A 26,865-nucleotide genomic window follows, 5' to 3' on the forward strand; every position below is an offset into this window, starting at 1 on the left:
GTACCTCATGCTTGTACAGATAGTAATACTCTACGGATGCCCAACTTGGGCACCAGGGCTCTTCAGGATGTATTGGGAAAGGATAGAAACTCTACACAAACACCCATCCTACTAGCTGAAACAGGAATGATACCTCTAGAAGGGGACGCACTATGTCAATTCATGGCTTGCCTCAACAACGTTGAGAAGATGGATGCCAGTAGTATACCACAGAAGGCAATGGAAGCTACACAAGTCAAAGGTGGTACAAAGAGGAAATGAAGTGGATGGAACCATGGGGTACAGCAGCTGCTAATATACTAGAAGATGCATGTGAAATCAGAGAAATAATGATGGAAACAATGATACAGAAGCTATGGCAAGATGCAGTTCTACAAACAGGGAATCAAGTCAATGGACAGCTATCGAATGCAAAAATACCTCAGGAAAGACATCTCAATATTTAAAAGACATTTGGTTTGCAAAATCGGAACTAGTTCGCATGATCTTCAGGTGGAGAGAGGGAGGTGGGCAAGACCCTGGACCCTCAAAGAGGAAAGGACCTGTAAAATCTGCCCCACAGGAGACGTAGAAAATGAGTAGCATGTACTCCTAAGATATAGAGACTACGCTCACATCAAGGAAAGATATAGATTTGAAAAAGCTGTTGGTGCAGCCATCCAATCATGGAGACCTTACCGCAAAATTACTGTCAGCAAGCAGCATCTCGTGTGAGACAATCGGTAGCCAGCAAGCAATCTCCAAATACATGAAAGGCATTGTGTATGGTCCAAGTGGCAGGTAGCTTCAGCCTGTAAGCTACATCATTAATGCGTTCAAAAACCTGAAAAGGACCATAATACCTCATCTTCAGCTTTGTGTACACTTTGGTCTTGCCTTTCATTTTCTTGAGTCATGCTTTCTGAAAATGCAGCAGCACCCAATCGCCCTCTTTCAAGAGTAACTCATGGCGATGCTTATCTGCTGCCCGTTTGTGCTTCTCATGGATTTTCTGGAGGGCTGTTTTCACCTTCTGGTAAGCAACATGGAAACTTTGCACAAATCTGTCCGCACAAAAAACCTTCTCTTTTGTATGCAGAATGGGAGGTACCTTCCGTTCTCCTGCCACAATTTCAAAGAGGGATTTGTCAAGTTGTCTCTCGCCGTTGGCGAGGGACGTGGTCTCCATGTTTTGTGTATCCGATGAGCCACAGCAAGAGTGACACCTTGGCTCGGATGGTCTCCTCTTAGGAGAGCTGAGATAGGCTGGACCCATCGTGCATGCTCTGGTCATCCTCTGCATTGTGTATGGTCTCTATGTCTCTTGCTTTGCCACTCGGCAGCCACTCGGTGTCGTCTCTTCTCGTGATCCACTTTTCTCTCATATCATCTATCTCCTCCTCCTCTACTCCACTATGTCCTAGGGCTGACTCAACTTGTGACATGCCGTTGTGCTCGATCTATCTAGACCCCACGTGGCATTGTCTCCTCATGCTATCTGGTTTGTCTCAATTGGGTCTCTCAAAGTCGCCACATCTCAATTACGTAGAGACCAACCCAGACCTCGTCATGAAAGTGGACCAAGCCCATCTTGAAGACAATGGTATCGTCCACAGGTCCACAGGAGACTGGGCAAGTGCATAGTGAAATGCTTATATGTCTCCACCTGCTCCACTGTGCATAACCTCCAGATCCGTTGCTCTCTAAATGTGCTTGCAGCTCTCTCTGTCTCAACACTTGGAGACTTGAATCTACCCAATGGCTATCCTCAATGCATGTGAGACTCGTCTATGCCTCCTAATACTGGGGCCTGATAATCACTCCATCCTCTTATACTCTCAAGGGGTGATCGTGATGGAATTGGACCTCTTGGTCCCCACCCCCAAGTCCGTGACGTATAGAGTTGGTGTAAATTCAGCCGTATGACATGATTGATGTCATCTCGTGGAAGCAGAGGGGATGGGGCATCCAAGCTATCTTGGAAGGGGAGTCGGTCAATCTAAATATCCTGACCTACAAACCATCTGGATATGCCTGCATACCATGACGTGCTAACCTCTCCTCAGCTAGTAGTTTGGATGACTCTAATACCAACCTCGATAGTCTCCCACTAGGCAAAACCCAAACCCTATGAAGATATGGCACTGTCTGGAATATGGCATTAATCTAGAGTGGTGTCATAACAAATTCTGTTAGTAATATCTGGTGAGGAATAGAGGGCTTACTCCAAATCATCTTGGACTCCCTGATCACCTATAGACTTTCAAATCTCCGCCAATCAATCACCAAGAGATCACTGCCCAAGAAGGGTGCTTCATACATGGTTGTCGGCCTCACCAGTGTATCAAACAGCAATCCCTTCGTCCAAGGGTCCAAGGAGTGTACCTGAAAGCACTCTAATCGTGCTAAATATCCCTACCCTCATGTAAGCCATGCCCGGGCTGCATGAATAGAAATGGTCCCATGAAGAGGAGATAAGTATATGACTGCACAATCTCCATCGGCTCTTCTCACTAAGTGAAGTTGCGCTGATGAGGTACTACTTGTGAGATCTTGGAAATCATAACCTTGGTCTTGTCAAGGTTGACTGTCAAGTCTCTCTCCCTACAAACCACCTCTCGGGCCTTTAGATGTCTCTGTAGCCCTACTCCTAAGGAGGATAAGAGAACTATGTCATCTACATACAAAAGTATCTGTATATCAAGTCAGCAAGCAACCATCCCTCACCTCCTAGGCGATTAATGAAAGTCGTGGTCCCATGAGTATAGAGCACAAATAGTGTCAATGAGAGGTGGCACCCCTACTTCACTCCAATCGTGCTCTCAATCCAATCTGATAGGCCTCCAAAGATGCATACTCTCCCTGTGATTGACTCATACAGACTCATCATCCCCCAAATCATGTCTCTTAGGATCTAGATCTCTTGAAGTCACCTAATCATGTGGGATCGTGGGACTGTGTCAAATGCCTTCTAAAAGTCTATAGTGGGGTCTCCTCCTCGAAAGGAACGGACCACCTCATCCATCCTATGGGAGAGGAAAGCACAGCTCTTATGGCATGTCAGGCGGCATGAGATCCATTGTGCCTTGGGTTTCGTTAGGCGCCCCAAAGTCCGCTCACGTATGAAGTGAGATCTCATCTCTCAGCACTCATTGTCAAACCATGGGTTCTAGGGCATCTTCCCAGTTAAGGAGTATGATGTGGATCGAGTCATGAAAATGTGAGAGAGCAAGACCAAGAGCTTATCCAGCTACAAAGATTGGACTTCATTCCACACCATACCACACACCACACAGATTGGCACTCATTGTCAAACCATCTTCATCCCGTACTCCATACAGTCGATCCTCATTGTCTCGTTTCATCGCGTGCTTAGCGACACCCTTACATATCTTGCTTCCATTACATAGAGATACTCTAACATCCCCTCTCAACGCCAACATGTGGTGCACATGATGAGCCGTCCATGCATCTTCAATTATTACAACAATACATTGCATGTCAGTGGAGCACATGTGTTCACACAAAGCCAAAAATTTAATGCTTACATTCTTCTCTTGCCTCTTAGAGACGGATCTGGTGGCAGCATCTTGAACCACTGATACAAGAGTGTCTAAGGCATGGGCGACGTTTGCATCATCTCCAAGGAGGATCAGCAGCTCATGAGCCAAGTGGCTCATTTAGTAAAAGTGTATCTGGACAAGGGTGGGGCCTGGAGGATCCCGTCCTATGGCTGACATGGTAGTCGAAACATTGAACGACAGATAGGAGTGGTCAGTGCTGAGTGGGCAAGGAGGGACCGTAAGGTCATGTACTCACAACTTAAAGGCTAGGGAGCCCATCAAGTAGTCCGTTGTGCTCGTCCCCCCTCCATATGGAAAGCGAGTCCTCCGGATAACGGCCATCTCTAGATACCCTTATATATGATCAAGTCATGTATTGCTTCCATCTCCAATAAGTGTCGCCCGTACCTTCACCTCTTGAGCATCCTCCAAGTGTCTCACTATCCCAAGCTAACTGGGTCTCTCTCTTATACACTAAGGTGATCTGATCCAAAGTCAAGTTAGCCCACTTGTACGCTCCTCGAAAGCGCATTGGGATTACCTAAGAGGAGAATCTACCCCCCTACCTAGAGAGCTCTGTGATATCATCATATATCATCTCATAAGCACTGTGACCCTTTATGGTGACTTCATGTGAATAGGATGATGTATCAAGGAGAAGTAGTAGATTGCAATGAAAATCGGACGTGTCAAGCCACTGAACATGTATCCACACATGTCGTGCGTGCTCCTCCTTCCGGATCACATAAATATGTCGACTCAGATGTTGAAACAAACTACCATGCCTCTGGAGCCTCATATCATGTTGTCTCCCCTCATCTTCTTCCTATGAGCCAACTCCCATATGCATCCTATCAATGTGGGTAGTCCTCTCCCAAACTCTCATGTGCCTCAGTGTCGAAGATCATATCTCTATCAATGTAGGTCTCTAAGAAACCCCTTAAAGTTGACCAAAGTGTCATGCTCAATCTATACTTTGTCCACATCCCGTAGGCCTGACACACCATAATATGCTGTCCATCTCCACCTCTTCATTTTCTTCCCTTTCTGATCTCTCTCAAATAATCACCTTTCCGTCTCTATAGGCAGCCCATTTCTCCTTGTCTTGCGAACTCATCACCCGTTTTGCTGCAAGAGTGTGAGATCATCATCCAAACATGTCCTAGTGCCCTTCAAAAATGGAGAGAGAGAGAGAGAGAGAGAGGGACCCCGATGTTATCTTAAAATTTCTGAGAAAACTTCTTAAGAAGAACTTATCCAGCAAGGAAGAGACGAAGTAATGTCTGTGTCCAGTATTCAGCTTTCAGCAGCTGCAGAACATTCTCGCATTGAGTCTTAGTGTATCACTTTATATGGATATCGAACAAGCTCCAAAAATGTAAGCAAAGATCTCAACAAAGGAATGATGGATCTGCCCACATAAATAAAGAATGAAAGTCCAAACCTTCCAAAGATTCACATAACCTAGTGTACCACTTCATGTGATATTGAAAAGCTTATGACAAGCAAGGTCAAGATGCAAGTAAAGGAAATACAGATCTAGCCACATAAATAAAGGATGAAAATCACAACCTCCAAAAGAATCACGAAGAAGCCTTGTAAGCTTTGAGTCTCTGATAGGCACATGAGAGCTTCCCTCTGCCAGAGCATTAATGCATTTTCCAAGTGCAGTGAGTGAAAGATTTATTGATTTAGCTTCTTCAAGAGCATGTCCCTCACTACCTGCAATAATAAAAACAAAGCATCTTAATCCTTAACAATCTCCCTCACTATCTGTAATAATGCAAACAAAGCTTCCTTAAACATTATTTTGGAAATCAGACAGATCACATGAGATTCAAATCTCATTCAGGCAATCTGAATGAATCAAATTTATTGTGCATGCACTTCTGTTGAAAGGGGTGTGAAAGCAAAGCTACAGTTGTTTATAAGGGTCGCCTTTGCTGCCATTGTGTCTGAAATCCGACATACCAGATTTATCCAGCCGTTCAGATCCAGCAAGATCAACCACTACCAGCTTGCTCTTTCTGACTGTAGGAGCACAGAGCCCTTTCGCCATATGTACACTGGTTCCACTTTCATCCAAAACAATCAAATCTCTTTCTGGCTTTCCCTTCACATGTTTCTTGACAGTTACCTATATCATATATAGTGTATCACAACAAACCAAATCATATATATCATGCAAAAAAAGTTATATAGCTGAAGCCTGAATGATAAACAAATTGCAGGTTCATTTTCAAGTGCGAGGGGATAAATTTTCCCACCACAAAGCAAAGGAAAACACTATCCAACTGCCCATTTTAGTTTCTTGAGGAATATTTGTGATCACTCGATGCAAAAACAATATTCACATGTTTCATGTACTTGAATGCGCATAATTCTGATAATTCTTACCATTAATATCGCATGGCTGCGAGAAGACTCTGTGTTTAGCTTTGTATTTGCTGCAAACCGATTAGCCTCCCCTGTTCGAAGCAGTTCTACAAAACTTATTTGGTCTCGGATTTGGACGATAGTAGCTCCTGGTACAGACACATCCCCCGTCTTTGGATCTTCAACAATTGGAATGTTATCTTTACCTGGTGCAAGGAGATCTTGCACAGTCTCCATGTATAACTGATCAAGGATCAAGTGAGCCACAACACAATATCACTGTCTTAGTCATGTAGGCGCATTCCATTATGTTTATCAAAACACATAGATGCAAAGACATACAAATGTACACACATGTACAGACCTATGTATGTATGTATATAATATACATACTTTTTTTTTTTTGGTAAATCCATGATTATATTATCAGAAAAGTTTACATGAGGGTCTCAAAAAAAAAAAACAGAGAGCCTCAACAGGAAATCAAAAGCAAAGAGAAACTATTATATATGTATATATAATATATTATATATACATATATACATATGTATATTATATATGTATATATGTATATTATATATGTATACATATAATATACATATATACATATATACATATATATGTATATATGTATATAATATACATATATACATATATAATATACATATGTATATATGTATATAATATACATATATACATATGTATATTATATACATACATATGTATATAATATACATATGTATGTATATTATATACATACATATGTATATATGTATGTATATAATATACATACATATATGCATATAAGTATACATGTATATTTGTGTGTCTATTGATGTATATACATATATAAGATTTACATAAGGATACACATCCGTACATGTACTTACATATATATGTATGCATGTATCTATGTATATTACATACATACATACATAAAAGTATATGTATGTATGTAATGTATCTATTGATGTATATATATACATACATAAATACGAGCATACATATATGTATGTATATATGCAAATATATATGTTTTTTTTTTTTTTTTTTTGGGGGGGGGGGGGGGGGGGGTATATGTATGCACATATATATGTCTTGTGATGGATGTTATTGCTCCCCTCTGGACACAATGTCACATTGACGCTGATTATGCCTGAACAGCTTTTGCTACCCATATGCAACTTGTTATTTGAGATTATGGCAGAAATTTCATGCATGCTCTGAGAGAAGATGTTGCTAAAGCCAAAGTTACCCGTCAAGAATTAACAGAAATTAGTCATTTTCGGGAATTAACCTAGGATGAGGCTGCTTCCTTCTGTGAGGCCACACACTTTCTTCGCTGTAATGACCACAAGAAGGTAAGAGGCAATCTGCCATTCAAGCATGTGGGAAATGGAAAAGCTTGGGAGGGATGATTTCATGGTGGAGTTTTATTTGCAGTATTGGGATTCTCTTTCCCCTGCATTATTTTTTATTGTTAATCATGCGTGGGACACTCAGCAGATGCCAGCCAGCTAGAAGAAAGGCTTGGTGAAATCATTCCCCAAAAAGCATTTATCTGATTTTTTTCCAGATTGGAGACCCATTACTCTTATGTATGTCATCTATAAGCTAGTTACTTAGATGATTGTCGCTCAACTCAAAGGCTTTTTGCATGATGGGTTGCATCCAAATCAATATGGTTTTATTCCCCGTAGACATATTACGGACAATCTTGCAAATGCCTATGTGGAGGATCGCTATTGGGCAATTCCGGGTCTCCTTGCATCAACTCCTCATCGAGGGTGGTCAAGCTGAGGGAGTACCTAGGGAGAGGTGCATATGCACCTTGTGTGATCTACAGGACATCAAGTCGGAGGAGCATTTCATTTTTAGATGCCCAATGTACTATGAGATCCAAGGGTGGTTCTTCTATCTCTTCAAAGAAAGCTCTGGGATGCTGTCTCGCTTTCTCTCTTTTTCGGACTAAAGATGTTTGGCCCCTTACATTCATGAGACAGTCAGACACGAAGAGCCCTTACTTAGATCACAGAGATAGGGATGGGGCACACTAGCAGACTCTTCTCGAAGCATGATCAATGAGTTGCTCCAACTCACGGCCTCCTATCATTCAAGATCCTCCATACTGTAATCACTTGATCTATCAATTATTCTCTGGTGCACAGGATAGACATCTCCCCCTAACCTGGTTGTCTTATCACAGTGAGGCTGATATGTTCCCACTCCCCACAATTCCAGCATTGGACATTGCTGATATATCCTCGTCCTCTCCCTGCACCAGCTAAACTTCTTTCTCCTCCATCCATAGCTTCTCTCCTGTTATTCTGACCTCTGCCTCTTCCTGCAGTCTCCATCCAATTTAGGCCGAGTGACTTCATCAACTCTACAGCATCATGCAAGTCCTTCTTCAAGGAGTCATCCTGCATAGGAACAGACACTGGCTCTTCCTCTACATAAGCCTTTATTATTTCTGGACTTCCAATTAGATTCTTAGGCTCTTCTTGCATCCCAAGGTGCCTCAATCTCGACTTTCCATTCCTTCTCCCTGGCCACTCTAACAGCATCTTCAAAACTATCCAGATTCTTCAGCTCCACCTTCAAACACAGTGAAGGCTGAATTCAGGCCTGAAATGAAGCGGTCTCTCAAAATCATTTGAGGAGACACCTCCGGCACAAGAGCTTCACACCAGAGACTCTATAATCTCCCAAACTGAATCAGGTACTGGTCAACCTCCTGCTCCTCCTCCTGTCTCACTTTGCACAGCTCTTTCCAAACTTCATTCAGGCTGCTGGATTGTGTAAACCGTGCAAGAAAGGCTGCTCTCACCACTGTATACTCCATATTTTGTTGCTGAGGATGAGCAATCTTGAAGGTAGACACTTGAGTCTACAGCCATGCTTTTGCATCTCCCTGCAAGCAATAATTCATGATCTGAAACAAAATCATGCCCTATCTTTCATAAGTGCTCTAAATTCCATCTTTTCCAAGAACCTCACTGCATTCTCATATGGCAGTCCCTAAAACTCTGGAAAGTCCTGTGCCGTCTCTCAGCTCTTCAACACTACAACTGACTGCACAGCTTCACACTTGTAAACTGAAGTGCATAGTCCTCCGTGGAGGCACCAAAACGAGGATGGACAAAAGCAGTAGAGCCTCAACCACCTTCACAACCACCCTCATCCACATTTAAATCAAGTGAACAACACCCTCCTATCATTCAAGATCCTCTAGACTAGCAATGCTCCAACTAAGTCCTTCAACTCCCACACAAGCAATCGTCCCTCTTCTCGATTCACGGAGCTCCCGTTGCATGTGGTCAGTGCGCAGTAGCCCCGCTCTCCTAATTCAAGAACTCCCTGCAGAGAGCCATCGTCCCTCCCTGCATAGTAAAAGATACTTTCTTCGTTTACTCCTTGTCGCTCCCAAGCCTTTTGAACCTTCAAGCAATTGCCCCCTCCCTGAGCTCATGTACTTTCATCTCCCCCACATAGTAGCGTTGTTCATCCTTTTTCCATTAGCTCACGGCTTGAGCAATAGTCCACCTCCCCATCTCGAACTGAGAAGCTCCCCAAAACTCATTGACCACCTCGTGAAGATACCGCCTCCGATCAAGCTGCTCTCCCCTTCAGCAGAGCTGCAGCCTCTCTATCGTCCACCAACTCCAACACTCCATAATAGAGACCCTCATCAAATCGAGCTACGCCCCCCCTTGCTCATGGAGCTTCCCCGTGCCCATCTTTCCACCACGAGCTCATGTCCTCCCTGCGTTCCAGCCCACGATCTTCTTCCCCAGCTCACTGTTGCGCCCCCACATCCCAAGCTCTCCCTCTGTCCTCCCTTCACCACAAGCGTGATTCCCTTCTATATCAGAAGCTCCCTCCTCTCCATCGATCCTTCCAGCAATCACCTTCACGTAGCATGCCAGCTCATCGACAAGAAGCATCCTTTCTTTCCTTACGTAGCATGCATGCATGCTTTTCTTAATACAAGCCACGTCATGCTTTCCTTTTTTGCCACTCTACCACTCTCCTTTCAACCTTAGACCAAAGTCATCAATCCCCAACCTTAGACTCAAAGCACACCCTTTCACATAACCTTCCAGCAGAGCCTTTATTGCTTGACTGCCACATATAACCGCACGTCCATGAAGCCCATAGACCATGACATGGATGCACACACAACTTGCAACAAATCGAAAATTACTCATGGCAAGATAAACACAAGACACAGGACGGCGATGAAAAGCATGTCATCCCACACCAATTGCTCTGGAGTGTCTGATGCACCCACACTACTTTTCATCATCTCCCAGAAGTCCCTGTATAAGTATCTACCATCTATACATCAGTGTAGAGTCTTTTATGAGATTGTCCATAACTCAAAGCCATCACCCATGAGCTATGTACATAGCTATGCACCTACCCATCAGCATGCAACAAGTGAAAAACATTTTTAACATTTTTATCCACACAATGGTTGGATCTACTCTAGCTCTATACGTCAAGCGGGGGGGAGACCACGAGTTTCCCACCAAGATCCAGCTCTATCGCAACCACTTTCTGAGAGTATCAAGGGATGAGATGATTATCATGCCCAATACCTGGAGGACAGACAAGAGTCACATACAATGAGGGTTGCCATAAGACAAATGCGGGTCTCATCCCATCAACTAAGGTGTGAAGCAGGGAGAGCCACAGGTACACGTAGAGAACAACATGTCTATAGATTATGCACATGTTATCTCTCCCCAGGCAGAAGACCCTCATGGGGGAGTAAGGTTTGGAGGGCTAACATTGTCTAGAGTCCTATTGGTCAACACGATGTAGCCACAAGAGAACCATTGGCTGCATGCCTTGGTCCAATCGGTTGGTTCAGCCTGCCATTTATTGGGTGAAACAGTTACGTGGCCCATCCCGACGGTGGAAAGCTCCTACGAAATAGGGTGGAAGGCGGTTGTGTTTCTTTTCTTTGAGGCCACGGGCCTGGTGTGTGTGATCTTTACAGAGGTTTGGAGGGCTAACATTGTCTAGAGTCCTATTGGTCAGCACGACGTAGCCACAAGAGAACCATTGGCTGCATGCCTTGGTCCAATTGGTTAGTTCAGCCTGCCATTTGTCGCATGCATGGGCTAAATAGTTATGTGGCGCATCCGGACGGTGGAAAGCTCCTACGAAATAGGGTGGAAGGCGGTTGTGTGTCTTCTCTTTGAGGCCATGGACCTGGTGTTTGTGATCTCCACACAGGTGGGGGTAGACAGTATGAGCATCATCACAAAAATTTGGGCCCTACCTCAGTGGAGATTACTGAGACTGGCACTAGAGTTATCCCGACGCTTGGCAGACAGAGGCTTTGATACAGCATGGTATGCGCGGGTGTCCACATGGTTTGATAGCCACGATATCCAGATGGATAGGCTCCCCCCCTTTCAGCACAGCATGGATGCACCACCGGAGCTCCTTCCACATGATGAGATTAACCGTATCATACAGTTAGACCTTCTCCATCTTCACACATATTGGGCTTTGGGGGGGGGGGGATCAGGAGTTCCCCACCAAGACCCAATTCTATCATGACCACTTTCTGAGGATATCGGAGCATGGTCTCATCATCAAGCCCCAGTACCTCGAGGATATGAGAGTCTCACACGCCTTGTGGATTGCTATCGAACAGATACGAGTCTCGTCCCACCAGCTGCGGATTGAGGCTGGGAGAGTGGCAAGCATACCTAGAGAGCAGCAGGTCTGCACACTATGCACGATGGGGGAGGTTGAGACAGAGGAGCATTTTCTATGTGTTTGTCTAGCGTACTCTGAGATCCGAGGGCAATACCACTGTCTCTTTCAAGAGGGGCTCGGATTCGGACCACTCACTTGACTGATACATTTCCCCGACCAGGTTTGCATTGGGCTCTACCTGATTGAGAAGAGACACTGAGATTCCCTTGTGCGGCAGGCCAGGGATCAGCTACAGTTGATGCCTCAGGACACTGAGCTAGACCGAGCACAGATACACGTCACTGATTTTTACACATCCGAGCCAACACCAGATGAGATCGAGGGGGAGGAGTTCGAGGAGACGAGAGCATTATGGATCAGCAGTGAGGCCCGTCACCACGATGTGGTTGGACGAGAGACACGGAGCCCACACACAACACGTGGGATGACTAGAGCACGCATGATTGAGGTTCGACCTATCTCAGCTCTCCTTAGAGGCGACCACCGGCGGAGACGAGGCCTTACTCTCGATGTAGCCCATCGGATACAGAGATCCAGAAGAGCACACCCCCCACCACTGCGGGAGACAGCCTGACGAATACATGAGCTCTTTGCATCACATCAGTGGACCATCAAGGAGCCCGGTTATATAAAGCCTCCACATGTACTTGGAGTTCTTGTTGTTAGCAGTTGATTGCTCCTTTTTTTCCTACTATATTTTGTACTGGCTTTTTACATTTTTAGCACTTAGTACTCAGCAAGGGCCTTAGTGAGCCCTTTGCTTCAGCCCACAGTGGCTTGTATGGGTTACATATATCTTGTATCTTGTCTCATACACCCGCAAGGTCTCGCGAAGACGTTAATACACGTCTCTCTCTCTCTCTCTCTCTCTCTCTCTCTCTCTCTCTCTCTCTATCTTGTGCAGAGAGTGGACTCATGGTAAATGCCACCAAAACTAAAATGATGATAGTAAAAACAAAGCAGCCTGCAAACACCCCAAGTATTATGTTCAATGAGCAGGAAATTGAGAGGGTAAACACATTCAAATACTTGGGAATAGATGTGCCAGCAAATCATAGATGGAATGATTGTGTCCATAGAAGGATAGATGCTGGGTGGGGAAAGTATTATCATTTTGAAAATGACTGCAGAAATAGTGACACTAAGAGATGGAGCATCAAACGGATTCTATTTGATGCATATGTGGTGCAAACAGTGCTATATGCAGTAGAAGTATGGGGAGGAAGCATCTCAGCATCAAAATGGAATGATATTGAAAAAATACAGAAATCATTTCTAAGACGGCATCTAGGAGTCAAAATTACTACACCGTACTCAATCATGCTTATTGAGACTGGTACAAGGTCCATTGAACTGAGAGCACTACGAAGGGTTTTCAAATATGTGAAGAAGGTCAAGAACATGGGGTGGCAGAGATTACCAATGAAAGCATGGGAAGCAAGTAAAAGGCCTCAAAAGACAAACAAAAGCAAGATGTTATCATCTGGTTGGTGGCAAGACATTCAAAGATGGTTCCAAAGATGGAGAGTAACATCCTACCTTGAGATGTCATCCGGGGAAATGGATGAGAAGGCATTTCATAAAGCTTTGTTGGGAATATTGCAACAAAAATGGCAATCAGCTGAGAAAAGGGCTAAGTATGAGTACTATTGTACACATATCAATCCCATCTATTGGGACACCTACTCCAAGGAGGAAGATAATGCACAAAAGTACATAACTATACCCATACCTGCAAATGCAAGAAGAAGTATTGCACTCATCCGCACCCGATCACACACTTTGGAGGTAGAGAAAGGTGCTTGGGGAGATGTCTCAAGGGAACAAAGATTTTGCAAGTTATGTGACCAAGAACAAGTAGAGACAGAGGCACATGTCCTCCTTACATGCCCACGATATGCATGCATAAGGAGGGACTTTAACAACATTACAAAGGAACACGACACCCTCGCAAGCTTGCTTTCACATACCCATATAGCCACTCTGGGCAATTTTATTGCCAAGATTCTTCAATATCGGGAATGTTGTATTACTCAATGTATTTCAGAATAGTTGTTTTCCTACCCCTTCCATAAAAGAAGGGAGACACTTGTATTGTGATTTTCATGGGTCCCATGGGTCGGTTTCTCGGCCCCCAGAGGACGGTAATACATTCTTCTTCTTCTTCTTCTCTCTCTCTCTCGTTGTAGCTTCTCCCGTCACCCATCGTGACCCCCCCTCTCCCATCGCCGCATAGCCTCTCCATCTCCCACCTATAGCAATTGCTTGTAGCATCACCGCCAACAACCAACAACACCAGCAACAGCGCTAACCACCACCATCGCCACCAAAAGCACAGACAACCTCCTTGTTTCTAGGTCACATGCAACAGCACAAGCCCTAATAGCACTGCCACAGGGATCACACAACTAAACGAAGTTCGTAGCAGGGTTTAGGTTAGCTAACTCCAAGGTTTGGGCTGAACCCTAACCCAACCCTGGGGTTTAGTCATAGCCGGGGGTGCCAAAAATACATGCAGGCCACTATGGATGGGGATGCCAAGACCTTTATCCCGACTCCAACCAAAGCTTCATATTCCTCCATCACAGCCCTCCCTTCGCCCCACCCTTACATGTTTGCAAAGATGCCTTTCCCGTATGCAAAGATTTATCTATAGGATAAGAGAATGGCGAGCATGATAGACCCACAAGAGCATATTTATTATTTACAGCAAGAAATCCATGAGCTCAAGCTCAGACTTGCAGCTCTAAAGAGGAAAACAAATGCTTGGGAAGGACAAGGAAGGCAGGAAATCATTCACAAAGTATTACACATACACATTACGGCAGCACCCATACCACAACTGGTGACTACAGTCCAGGATTTGGTTACAACTCAGCTCCGGTCAATGAGACAGGAAATTACAGCAACATTGGACACTAAAATCAACACATCGGATGTACATGGAGGAGTACAAGAGCAGGAAAAGAGAGTGGTTAATACAAGATTCATACGCATAGGGGTGATACCAGAGGGCTGGTTTGAAGGAAGTTAAAAGTAAAAGTTGGAAAATATCATGAAAAGAATCCCACAAATAGAGTGGGAAGCTGAAGATGTAATAGCTGTGATCCAAGATGGGACACAAGCCAAAGTATGCTTCCAGGACAAGATAAAAAGAAGCAAGATTCTCAAGCAAACTAATAAGTTGAAAGGTACTAAAATATAGATAGCGGAGGAGCTCACCCCAACTCAGCTCAAACTAAATGGACCAATGTCTATTCCACGTGGGTAGCTCTAAGAGACCATCTAATTCGCAGGCTTAGATTTTGAAGATCGACATTGTAGACTCGAGACCATCTAATTTGCAGGATCAGATTTTCAAGATCTACATTCCAGCTTAAAATGTCCTTGAAATGGAAATTGAAGGATGCTCGAAAGGAAGGAAAATGGGCTGTTTACAAGGATGGAAAAGCTCTAATCAGAGATTCAAATCCAAACCTAAAAACTCTTAGTCTTAAACTGATGTTATTCAGGCCACCTTTAAGATAGTATTTGAATGTAGCTATGCTATCATAATTCGGGCTGAGCTGCAATAGGCACTCCCTCGATTCTTTTCTGGGTTTTTCCAGATGATGTAAGTCTTTTTGACATTTTGTACTTTGTCCCATATGCCCGCGAGGTCTCTTGCGGACGTTAATCTCTCTCTCTCTCTCTCTCTCTCTCTTGATGGATTGCAAGCGGAGTATGTAATCCATGGGATTGATGCCTTAGATTTTGTTCTTTCCCATCTCTTCAATGAGTCTGTTTGTACAGGCCTACCACAGTCCTGGTTAGGCAATACCATAGTACCTATCCACAAGTCGGGGGACCCTATGGAGCCGTCGAATTACAGGACTATCATGATCGGCCACGTTATGGCCAAGATCTTTGCATCAGTTTTGGAAAGCCGTATAAATGACCATGCCGAGACGACAGGACTCAGAGCCAGAGGGCAGGCTGGATTCCGTAGGGATCATTCGACACTTGACCACATCCTCACACTTAGGGCACTGGTGGAGGAGGCGAAGTCACGAAGGCAATGGCTTTATTGTTGCTTCGTGGACTTCAGGAAGGCATTTGACACAGTTCCGCGATTCAGATTGTTTCAGAGGATTCGCCAGATGGGCTTTAGTGGAGAGATACAGTGGGCTATCATGGCTTTGTATGAGAGGGTTACTGGTCGGGCTCGGACACGTGAGGGGCTCTCAGAGGAGGTATGGAGCACGATTGGGGTGAAGCAGGGCTGCCCGCTCTCTCCCACTCTCTTTGGATTATACATTGATGAGCTAGAGATGTTTGTACAGATGACAGATGGTGTGGGCTCTACTCTCTCAGGATCCTCCATTCCTATCCTCCTATATGCGGACGATGTGGTTCTCATTTCCTCTACTGCTCAGGGCCTTCAGGCACATATTGAGGCACTCCACAGGTTTTGCCATGACAGGGGGTTGACCGTAAACCTTGGCAAGACCAAGGTTATGGTTTTCAACACCTCTGATCGTATTTACAGCATGGATGAGTTTCACTTCACTTATGACGGACAGCCCATTGAGCTTGTTAGAGAGTACACTTATTTGGGGGCAGTTTTCAGGGGACCGGTCTTCACCATGACATATGCAGCACGAGATAGGATTAGTAAAGGGTATGCTTCGTTGGCTCATCTTGAGCGTCAGTGTTTTCAGTCCCACTTTCAGCATCCCGATACGAAATCCTTGCTTTTTGATACATTGGTGAGACCAGCTGCGATGTATGCAGCTCCTTTCTGGGCAGGAGACCTCGGCGCTGCAGATTGGAGACGAGTAGAGAGGTTACAGATCATCATGTTCTCTCGGCTCATTAGGGCCAAGGCTACAGTTCCGCACGAGATCATACTAGCAGAGTTTGGAGCTACTCCCCTTGCATTGGATGCAGCGTTTCAGTCGGTCATGTATCTGCACAGGGTCAGGGAGTTTGGAGACTCAGCAGCAGGCAGAGCTCGGTTGCCATGGCTAGCACTTGCATCTTCTATGGAGTTGGCACGATCAGGGACCCGATACTGCTGGTACTTCAGACTCACTAGGTGGCTCACATCCCTTGGACTAGACATGGATAGACTGCCTCCGTTCCGATACAGCATAGATGCCCCTCATCTTGAGTTGACTCGCCACGAGCTTAGCCAGGTCACGAGAGCAGACTTGCTGCAGCTTCATACGTATCGCACTTGGGTTTATCCCACGCAGCTTCCGGTGAAGATGGCCACATATCGTGACCACTTCCTTCGGATCTCAGAGGATGGATTTGTCATCCCACCAGGCTATACAGGTACCCACATGTCCCACTCACTGAGGATTGCCCTCGGCCAGCTTAGAGTCTCTTCGCATCAGCTCGAGATAGAGGCTGGTAGGATGCGACGCATGGAGGATGGACGGCGACCAGGCCGAGAGACCAGGATCTGCCCTTGTTGCACCATGGGAGAGGTGGAGTCAGAGGAGCACTTCATTTGCAGATGCCCGCTATATTATGAGATCAGAGGTAGATTCCACTGTCTCTTCACGGATGGCTTTGGACCTCTCTCACGAGTGATGGACTATGAGGATCAGCATTGCCTAGCCCTTTATGTCAGGGAGGCCACTATGCTTCGGCGAGACTACCTCAGAGAGCACAGACCGGAGCGTGATAGAGCCCAGCCTCATAGAGCTCAGACACACGCCATACCAGAGGACAGAGACCAGGAGGAGCACGAGGACGGCAGAGCCCACACAGATCACATGCCTCCACCATGTGGATGTACATATGAGATGGTTTGTAGACGCCGCAGGATCTTGTTACATAGGGGACGTACTCGCCGCTTCATCTCCAGACGATCCAGGATGATGGCAGCATTTCAGAGGAGACTTACTCATGGAGATCTCGCCCCACCAGCCGCTCACCTCACCTTTGCCCAGATTTGTACTCTCATAGCAGGAGGCAGAGTCGATGGACAGGATTTCCAGTATTATTTTGGTTCTCAGACTCATTGACACCTGGACTTGTATCTTTGCATTGGCATATTGTGCTCATCCCCCCCATTTTGCATCCGGGGGCGGTTTCCGTGCATCTAGTTTACTCTGTATTTAGGCTCAGATTTGACATTATGTGCTTTCACTAGCATTATATTGCGTAGCACTTAGATGATATTCGACGATGCCTCTTCTTTGGGGCACGTTGATTTTGTGCTATCTTGTATGCAGAGTTCTTGATGTCCCATGGGCCCATTTTGGCCTCTAGTGGACAATAATACACTTTCTTTCTTTCTTTCTTTCTCTCTCATCTTCATCCACTGTTATTTCACGAGCAATGAGGAGGATGCCGATCGTAAGGCTGTCAAGAGCAAGGCCTAGTACCAGGACAATGGGTTGAGCCTGTGACTAAAAGTGAGTATAGATATTGGGTTCCAAGTCCTTGGTGTAGGCCTAAAAGAGGCTACAAGAGAGAATCTTAGAATGGGTATTCCGAGAGGCATGCATCCTTGAAAGTACAACATATCCAAACCCAAGGAAAGACTAATGGGATTGAGGGAGCTGAAAGTCGCTACATGGTGTTGTAAATTGAAGGTTTTTTGACACAGCTTGTCACAATTATCACAACTGTTACATTCATCAGCTTGGAAAAACTAGTGCAAATCGTCAAGCTCTCCTCTATCTCATACAATCGTGTCTAGCTAGAGGAGTCCACATTTGATGCATCTAAGATATTAGCAACAGCTATTCATCAATGAGATGGAGGACAACAGGGGCGTCGAGCCAGTAGCAACGGATCACGGGAATTCTCTAGAGCCACGCAAACCCATAGGATACTAGTGCTGGAAGATGCACACTCACTTCTAGCATTGCAAGCATTGTTTTGTACTTTCTCTCATAGACCATTCTGGTCTCCTGAAATTTCCTTCCTTATTTATTTCTTCCTTCCTCCTCTCTCCATCAATGTCTATATCTGTTTTCAGCCAATTTATGTGCCTTTCTATCTACCTATAACTACACGTGTGTACGCTTCTATGTGTAGTTACATATAAATATCGACCTATGTTATGATACATATGCGCCTGCACAGACAGCCTTTTTTTTTGTGGTGAAATCTATTTGCACTTATATTACAAGAAACAGTTCCCAAGAAAGGGACAGCCAGCTATAATCTCAAAAGATCTCATTATATGACAAGAAAAAAAGATAATCAAGATCCCGCGTATGCCGTAAAGATGTCTTGAAGACATGATATTTCGCCAAGGTGGGATCACCAAAGACCCTATGGCTGTGGCCTTTCTAATAGTGAACCCAATGAAAAGAGATCGTATCTTTGCTTTATAGAATGAACACCAAATATCCAGAGTAGCTTGCCAAAATAGGCACTACGGCAACAAGCCTAAAGGTGTTGCTGTAGCAGAAATGAGATTTTGGGCAACGCCAAAATAAATAAGGCATACATTTCACGAGGACAAACATGTATGACAAGTGGTAGGGGCAATGTATCGACGTGCCAAAATCTGCTCAAGTGGGAGAACTCCAAGTACGCCAAAAGAAAAAAGGGTGCCAAAGTGGAAGTTTGCAAACCAAAATTTGCTACAACCTTTTCCACCACTAGCAAGACGTACGTGTCATAGACCAAATGCGATTTGCATGAAGTTAAACCCAAGGAGGAGGCAACAAAACCTTATATAATGATTCAATCGGGATGCAACATCATCAGGGGCAAATAAAACTGTATGTAGGCAACTACGATTGATAGAACTATGCAAAGACAAACATGTAGTGGCCAAGTAGCCAACTTCCAGGGTTCTAATTTCTTCTTTACCTTGTCAAGCACCTAACCCATTTGCTGCTGGCGACAAATGACTATCCACCCCAAAGAGTAACCAAGGTGAAGCACAAGATACATGGGTGAAAAAATATCTTACGGCCATAAAATATGATGCCAACCTTTCATATGGAGAGGAAGAAGCTTGGACTTTTAAAATTTTACATGTAAAACGGCTCCCAAGCCATTTAGAGATAAAGCGTGCATAAGGCATGAAAGATCCCTTTCAGTGTTCTGGGGCATGAAGAAGGCATACACTTGCGTAATCAGCGGCCTTCTTACTTGAATCTCCAATCCATGTAAAGCACCTGTAGCTACTAAATGATCGATATATCAAAGCATAGAATAAGTAGCTATTTCATAAAATAAAGCATTGAGAAGGCAGCCTTGGTGTACGGAGCAAGAAAGAGTCCATGCATCAATATATCACCCACCAGAATATCCGCACCTTTACTGTCTTGATATAACCAATAATGACAAGCTGCATTTTTTTCCCAAATCCCAAAGAGCACATAGTCTGCGACATGAAATTCCATCGTACGATATCAACAGCTCTAACAATATCCACTTGCAATAAAAGAACATCATGTTTAGTGTATTTTGCATATTCAATCCCCACATAGGCATTGAAATGTTCCTTGGGGAATAATTTAATCTAGCCTTTCTTCCAACTAGCTGGCATTTGTTGAGTCTCCAAGGCATGATTAACCATAACAAAAGTGCAGGTGAAATAGTGCAAAAAGAACTCCACTGTAAGACCACCCCAACCCGGGAATTTCTCTTTGCCACATGATCTGATGGCATCTCTCAATTCTCGATCCTCGAAAGGAAATTCAAGTTGCATAGCCTATTGAGGGGACTGAATTGGATTGACATGTTGCAGAAGCTTCTGCCGTGTGGACATTACAGCATGTGACGGAAAAGCAACAGCCCCAAAATGTTTTAGCACAGTGAGCAACACATGCGGTAGCAAGTTGTGCCCGTGAATTGGTCCAGTTACCATCCCCAACTTTAACCCGGCAAACATAATGCCGTTTGCATCTTATAATACAAGCCTTTTAAAAAATCCTTGGAGGAGCAGCCCTTACCAATAAATGCCATCTACCTGGCACTGGTTCCTGCTTCTCAACCTTTCTACAGTCATTACATTGAAGGAAATGTCTAGCCTGACAGAGGCAAGCAGTCTCAGCATGAGATAATTATAGGAGTTGACTGATTTCCATCAAGTCTTGATAGGTGCTTTTAGCTTTGGCAACATCTTCCCTAAGAGTATGCATGTAATGCTTGCCATACTCACGAGTTGCATGCTGCATACAGGTGACAAAGGCAATCCATGCAAAGTCAATATCTATGCAACAGTGTGCCCAAATAGAAGCAATAACATCATACACCTCATCTTTGTATGCCTCAATCGGAATAGAATAGGTTACTGCCCCATTTGTGAGCCACCATATGAGGAGTGCATTGGATGGGTGGACCATAGGTTGATAGGTTTAAGCATGGGGCTGCCACCTGGGCAGCACATGAGTTGCTATGTGGACAGCAAGAGAGAAAGGACAGGTACCTAGCAGAGGAGATCCACCATGGATTACGCAGAGCACGCATAGATCTATCCTTTGGACAGAGAGTCTACATACACTCAGTGTAGCATGTGGGCTCAAAGGTCTAGAGGTGCCAAGGATATAATAGGAGAACCTTTTTTGATATTGTATCTTGTCCAATTTGTGGACGGACGGAAAAGTATATGAGAGTTGCTTCTATATTGTCTTTGAGCACAGTCTATTTGCTAGTCTACACACACATGTATGGTTGTGAAGTACACACACTTGATGAAGCTTGATTCCATAGCGAAACACTTCCGTGTGTAATTCTTGCGCTAATCTATCAATCTTCCACCTACGGGATACCCTCTGGTGGGATTTCATTTTTTAACATGGTATCAAAGCCCTGACTAAAGTTCTCGCGAAGTGGAGCTTGAAGGCAAGGGCCTTGCTAAAGGACGACCTTGATTCATTGTTCGGAGGAATTAGCCTCGATGTCTGAAGAATTGTACCCAAGCGGGAGGCTCAGGTTCAATAAGCGCCTGAAGGGTTATACCCAGGGTGGGAGGTTCAGGTTCAGACAGGTGTACGACACTCTTTACCTCTTTTAGTTCATTATCATGGCCAATAGATACCAGATTCCAAATTTTGGTGAGACAAGCACACTCGACGGGACCAATTATCCATTGTGGAAAATAAAGGTTCTGAGCCAATTGGTGTTGAGGGAGTCATGGTGGGGGATTACAACAGGGACAGAGCTGTTGCCTCAGGCTACTCTAGCCAGCAACTTCGATGGCAGATGCGGTGCTTCCACAAATACAGATGGTGAACTCCTCTTTCGAGGCCTGGATGACATTGAGGGATACGTATGAGCTCGACAATGAGGTAAGAATCTTGGGCCTCGAGACAAATCTGTTTGGCATGAGGATGGATAAAGGGGAACTAATACAAGAACACATCACCAAGATGAAGGTGGTGTGGGACCAGCTGGCGGCAGTTGGTCAAAGGACGAGCTCGACCAGGATGGCAAGGCTGTTGTTGGGAATGCTGGCAAATGCTCCCCCGGAGCTATAGTAGTTTTGTAACTACGATGACTGAATGGCCTAGGGCGGCGCCGATGACTTTCAAGGAGCTGGTTCCATTGCTACTAAAGGAAGATTGGGAAAACAAGTACGATGGTACGGATAAGGATGACAAGGCCCTAACAGCTCATGATAGGAGCAAAGGCAAGGAGAAGGGTAAGCTTGGTAAAGGAAAGCCCAAATCTGATACGGAGCGGACTCTTCAGATGAAGAGCTCTTCAGATGAAGAGAACAAGAACAAGAGAAAGAAAGAGAGGAAGTGCTTCTATTGTGATGCACCAGGACATTTTGTGACAGATTGCAAAAAGAAGAAGGTTGATCAGAAGAAGAAGGGTGCCAGCTCGGAGTCAGAGGAGTCAGTTTAGGTGACGTTCTTGGTGGCAACTCCGAAAGCCGTTGAGATTACATATGTGGACCCCGATGTGACTGTCAGAATCACCTATCATGAGGGGGACAACTCGAGGATACTGGTACCTGGAGAGCTCAAGTTCAAAGGCGAGTTCGTGACTGAAGGTGGTGGTGCCATCAGGTGTTGCCAAAGATGGACCTGGGTACCAGACTGGTGTGCGAAATGGAACCGGACCTAGCAGAGCAGGAGCCACTAGTTGAATAGCCAAGAGAAGACTATCACGATGCCAACGTGTTCCAGAGGGCTACGATACGGGAGCTACTGGAGCATCTTCATCGATGGATTGGGATCGGGCAAATGTGGGTCGATGAGAGGGGGTGTTGGAATAGAATAGGTCACCTCCTCACTTGCCCCCATAGGAGGAGTGCATCAGGGGGGTGGACCATAGGTTGATAGATTTAGGCATGGGGCTGCCACATGGGCAGCACATGACCTGCCATGTTGGCAGCAGAGAGAAAGGACAGGTACTTGGCAGAGGAGATCCCCACCATGGAGGGAAGATCTAGATCCAAATGCTGTCCACACATGGTAAGGACAGAAATGCATAGGTCAGCAAATGTTTTGGGCCCTAGGTGTTACACTCTAGCCGAGGTAGCATGACCTCGGAAGAATCAGTCGACATTTCCCTTAAAGGATCTATCTTTGTAATATATGTGTTTGCGCTTCATGTAAATGATCGGGAGGGATTTAATGTCAAGGTCCTAGGTGAGGGCTGATAGCACCAGACTAGGTAGATCTAAGGCCAAGGGCCTAGTGCAATGATTGTGCCTAGGGGCAAAGGAATTAATGCATCCCAAGAGAGGGGTGGAATGTTACATTAGCAAGGCCCTATATGGATGACATGTGGCATCTAGATCTATCTAGGGAATTGGGGCTTGCTGAGGCTAGAGAGAGAAGAGAAGGGAATTATTCACGTTGATTTTAACTAACGAAGATCACTGTCTACTCGTTAGCCTTAGCGAGATATGGCTGGGAGGTGATTAATGGTGCTACTCCCGTGATCGAAGTAGAGAGCAAGTCGAGAGAGTGCTTTTACATTTGGTATCAGAGCCTGTGGAGAGATCAAGGGATACGTGACGAAGAAAGGTCGTGTTCATGGGCTTGGTGGCTGGTCGTCCAACGATGGTCTACGCAAGCTAGATAGGGAATAAGAAGACCTTCACGTGAACGATAGAGAGCTGGATCATCGAACGATCTGAGAAGGATTGACTGGGTGATGCTGCGACGTGACGAACGGAGGCTTGCTGACAGAGGCTTCTGAATTGTGGCGGACAGCGGGTCTGGAGCCTGGATGGAACGGCTAGTAATCAGTGACGTCCACGAATTAGGGAACGAAGGATTGGTGGCGCTCTCGCAGCTACAACGAAATCCGACAGAAGTGTGCTAGTCGTTCAACGGTAGCCTACGCAAACGGGTCGTCGAACGTAGGAGCGGTGACATGTGCAGGCGTTGAAGCGGTTGTTGGAGCGAAAGGTTCCTCGATGGTCTTTCGACGTCGGGATTCTGTGGGTGAGTAGATCAATAGAAAGCCCAGGGGAAGGAGTGGAACGGAGTGCAGCAGTTTGTGAGCGGGGGACCAATTGGTCCGACTAATTCAACGAACAAATTGGTCGAACGGCGTGGCAGAACAGGCTAGTGGCCCGTAGCCTGTACATCAACTGTAACTGAAGACTGATTGCAGGAGTACGACAGGTTGTTGACTGGAATTGCATGGAACAAAAGGGGAGTGTAGCTGTTCGTTAACGACCAGGGAGCTCTCTTCGACCTCCATTATTTTCGTGTTGTTTTTTTTTCCTTCTCGATTTAGTAGGGTGATGCGCTACTTCCATAGATAGGATAATGTGAATGATCAGCATGCATGAGGCTTCAATGTTATAGCAAGGACAGATTATGTCTGTGCATATGGCTGTGTGCTTCATTCGGAGTCAGTTTGCAGGAAATTCCCTAGTATAGGGAAAAGCGCCATCTGAGATATATGCCTGTGTTAAATGCCTGATTGGTGTGAATGTGGATTGCAGGGATTCCCTAGTATAGGGATTTGTGTCAGACTGTTAGTACACTGAACTGTGTCAGCTTGTAAATACAGTTTTCCAGTGGTGTTTTTATTTTATTTATTTATTTTTTTTTAACAAACAAACAAACAAAACAAAACACCCATTGAACAGAATGGAAGCAGAAGAAGGGGCTTCCAGGAGGGACCCTGGTGAATCAGGAGTCCGGCCGACCCAGCAGGGATCGCGCCCAGTAGCTCATACTTTAGCTGGCAGGATTGCATTGCTGGAGGATGCCTTGCAACAGTTGTTAGCGCAGCAATCACAGGCCAATGCAGGGCAGTCCGAACTTAGGAGAGTGATACAGAGTATGTCTACCAGACCTTCTCGAGAAGAGAAGGGAAAGGCTTCAATGGAACTGGAGTCTAGTGTCCATACGGTCGAGCCTAGGAAGGCTAAAGTGCCAAATATTCGGAAAAGTATTCTGGTCGGATGAATGACCGTAGCTCCGATGTCATTGAGACCTGGTTACACAAATGGGACGAGGCGTTCGCCATTTGTGAAATCAGAAATGACATCAAGAAGATCTGCGAGGCCACCCACATGTTTAGTGAGGCAGCGGATCGGTGGTGGATTAAACAACAAAAAGATGGTATAGCATCCACTACCTGGGAGGGGTTTAAAAGAGAGTTCAGGAAACACTTCTTACCTCCTGACGAAGCATCCCGAGCTTGGGATCAATATAGGAACCTTCGTCAGAGAAATTTATCAATGGCAAAATACACTGATAAGTTTCGAGAGAGTGTAATGAAGGTTGACGAACCCCTGCCTCAATCAATCCAAATGAAAGATTTCATATTTGGATTGAATGATCGAATAAAAATGGAAGTTCGGGCTAAGTACGTGAACACGTTAGATGATGCAATAGCTATAGCCCTAAACTACGAGGATGCCAAGGGCAGCAAGCCAAGTGGGTTTGCACAGGTCGGAACCCAGTATGGGTATCCAAAAAAATCTGGGTTTAAGAAGAAGTGGGCCAGTAGAGGGAGTGGTTCGCAGCCGAGTGGTCAAGCCAAGCAGGCGAGACCGGCTGAAACTCCTAAACCAAGTAAGAGGAAAGTAACCCCAATGGCAGCCCGGGCTTGGTCTAAGTCTCCCTTGAACCCAGAACAAAGGGAAAAAGCAAGGAGAGAAGGCTTATGTATTGGTTGCCTTCAACCTCACTAGTGGAAGGATTGTCCACGTAACAAGATCGTTGGATGGCTGAGATGGTGATCTCAGAGTACGACGTGGAGATGCAGGGAAGTCCCAGAGCGGAAGAGATGCAGATTCAGCTAGCAGGATCTTCTTAGAGGTTAGTACCTTGTTTGTTATGTATGTCTGTTGCTAAGTTAGTGACGAGTGCACCTGATAACATCCTATCTAAGCCCGCAACAACGGGGGCATACAGCCTTTAATGATACGGAGTTAATTAAAATGAAAGGGCAAGTGGCCAATCCCTCAGGGACCGTTGGTTTCCGTGATGGAAATCCGAAAAGCTCAAGTAGAGTTTTTATTCCTTTGCACAGCCTCGGTAGAGCCGGTTGATGATTCTTCGGCTAACACTGATGTTGCGCAAAGTGATGACATGACCAAGCTGGCTAATCTTATAACAGAGGAGTTCTCTGAATGTTTTAGGGATGAACTACCTTATGGGTTACCTCCAGAGCGAAAAGTTCAACATAAGATTGAACTGATCCTGGGGGCAGAACCTGTAAATAGACCTCCCTATAGAATGAGTTTTACTAAAGAGGCGGAGGTGCATAGACAACTGGAAGAATACCTCAAGTTGGGGCAGATTCAACCAAGTTTCTCACCTTTTGCTTCGCCATTTGCTTCGCCAGTGATATTAAAGAAGAAAAAGGATGATACGTTTCGCCTCTGTATAGATTACAGAGCATTGAATAATATCACTGTTAAGCACAGGTATCTGATGGCTCGGATTGATGATTTGCTAGATGCATTACATGGAGCCGTGAAGATTGATCTTAAATGTGGCTACCATCAAATCCGGATTAGAGCCGAGGATGTGCATAAAACCGCTTTCAGAAGCAGGTTTGGTCATTATGAGTTTTTAGTAATGCCCTTCGGACTTACCAATGCTCCAGCGACCTTCGTCATGCTTATGAACGATTTACTACGTCCGTATATCGGAAAGTTCGTAGTACATTTTATTGATGATATCCTGATATTCAGTAAAAGTATTACTGAGCATCGTGAACACTTAAGAGTAGTGTTTAGTACTTTGAGGAAAGCCAGTCTTTATGTAAATAAAAAGAAAACTATACTGTGTATGGTTAGGCTTGAATACCTAGGGTT

The 26,865-nt window shown here is 45.1% G+C and overlaps 1 protein-coding gene across 4 annotated transcripts in view; it reads right to left on the minus strand.

The window, feature by feature from the left end:
* LOC147903073 (kinesin-like protein KIN-UB) overlaps positions 1-26,865 on the minus strand; it is a 155,703-nt gene that overhangs the window by 82,717 nt on the left and 46,121 nt on the right. For all 4 annotated transcript variants that reach the window (XM_087374170.1, XM_087374169.1, XM_087374168.1 and 1 more), the window contains 3 exons: positions 5,940-6,161; positions 5,514-5,679; positions 5,115-5,264 (listed from right to left, as the gene is read on the minus strand). In XM_087374170.1, the coding sequence (XP_087230296.1) occupies positions 5,115-5,264; positions 5,514-5,679; positions 5,940-6,161 (538 nt within the window). The remainder of the gene's footprint in view (positions 1-5,114; positions 5,265-5,513; positions 5,680-5,939; positions 6,162-26,865) is intronic.

The sequence above is a fragment of the Dipteris shenzhenensis genome, chromosome 4, assembly GCF_047967505.1.
Source record: "Dipteris shenzhenensis isolate YYH24624 ecotype China chromosome 4, Dip_SZ_1.0, whole genome shotgun sequence".
Taxonomy (NCBI): Eukaryota; Viridiplantae; Streptophyta; class Polypodiopsida; order Gleicheniales; family Dipteridaceae; genus Dipteris; species Dipteris shenzhenensis.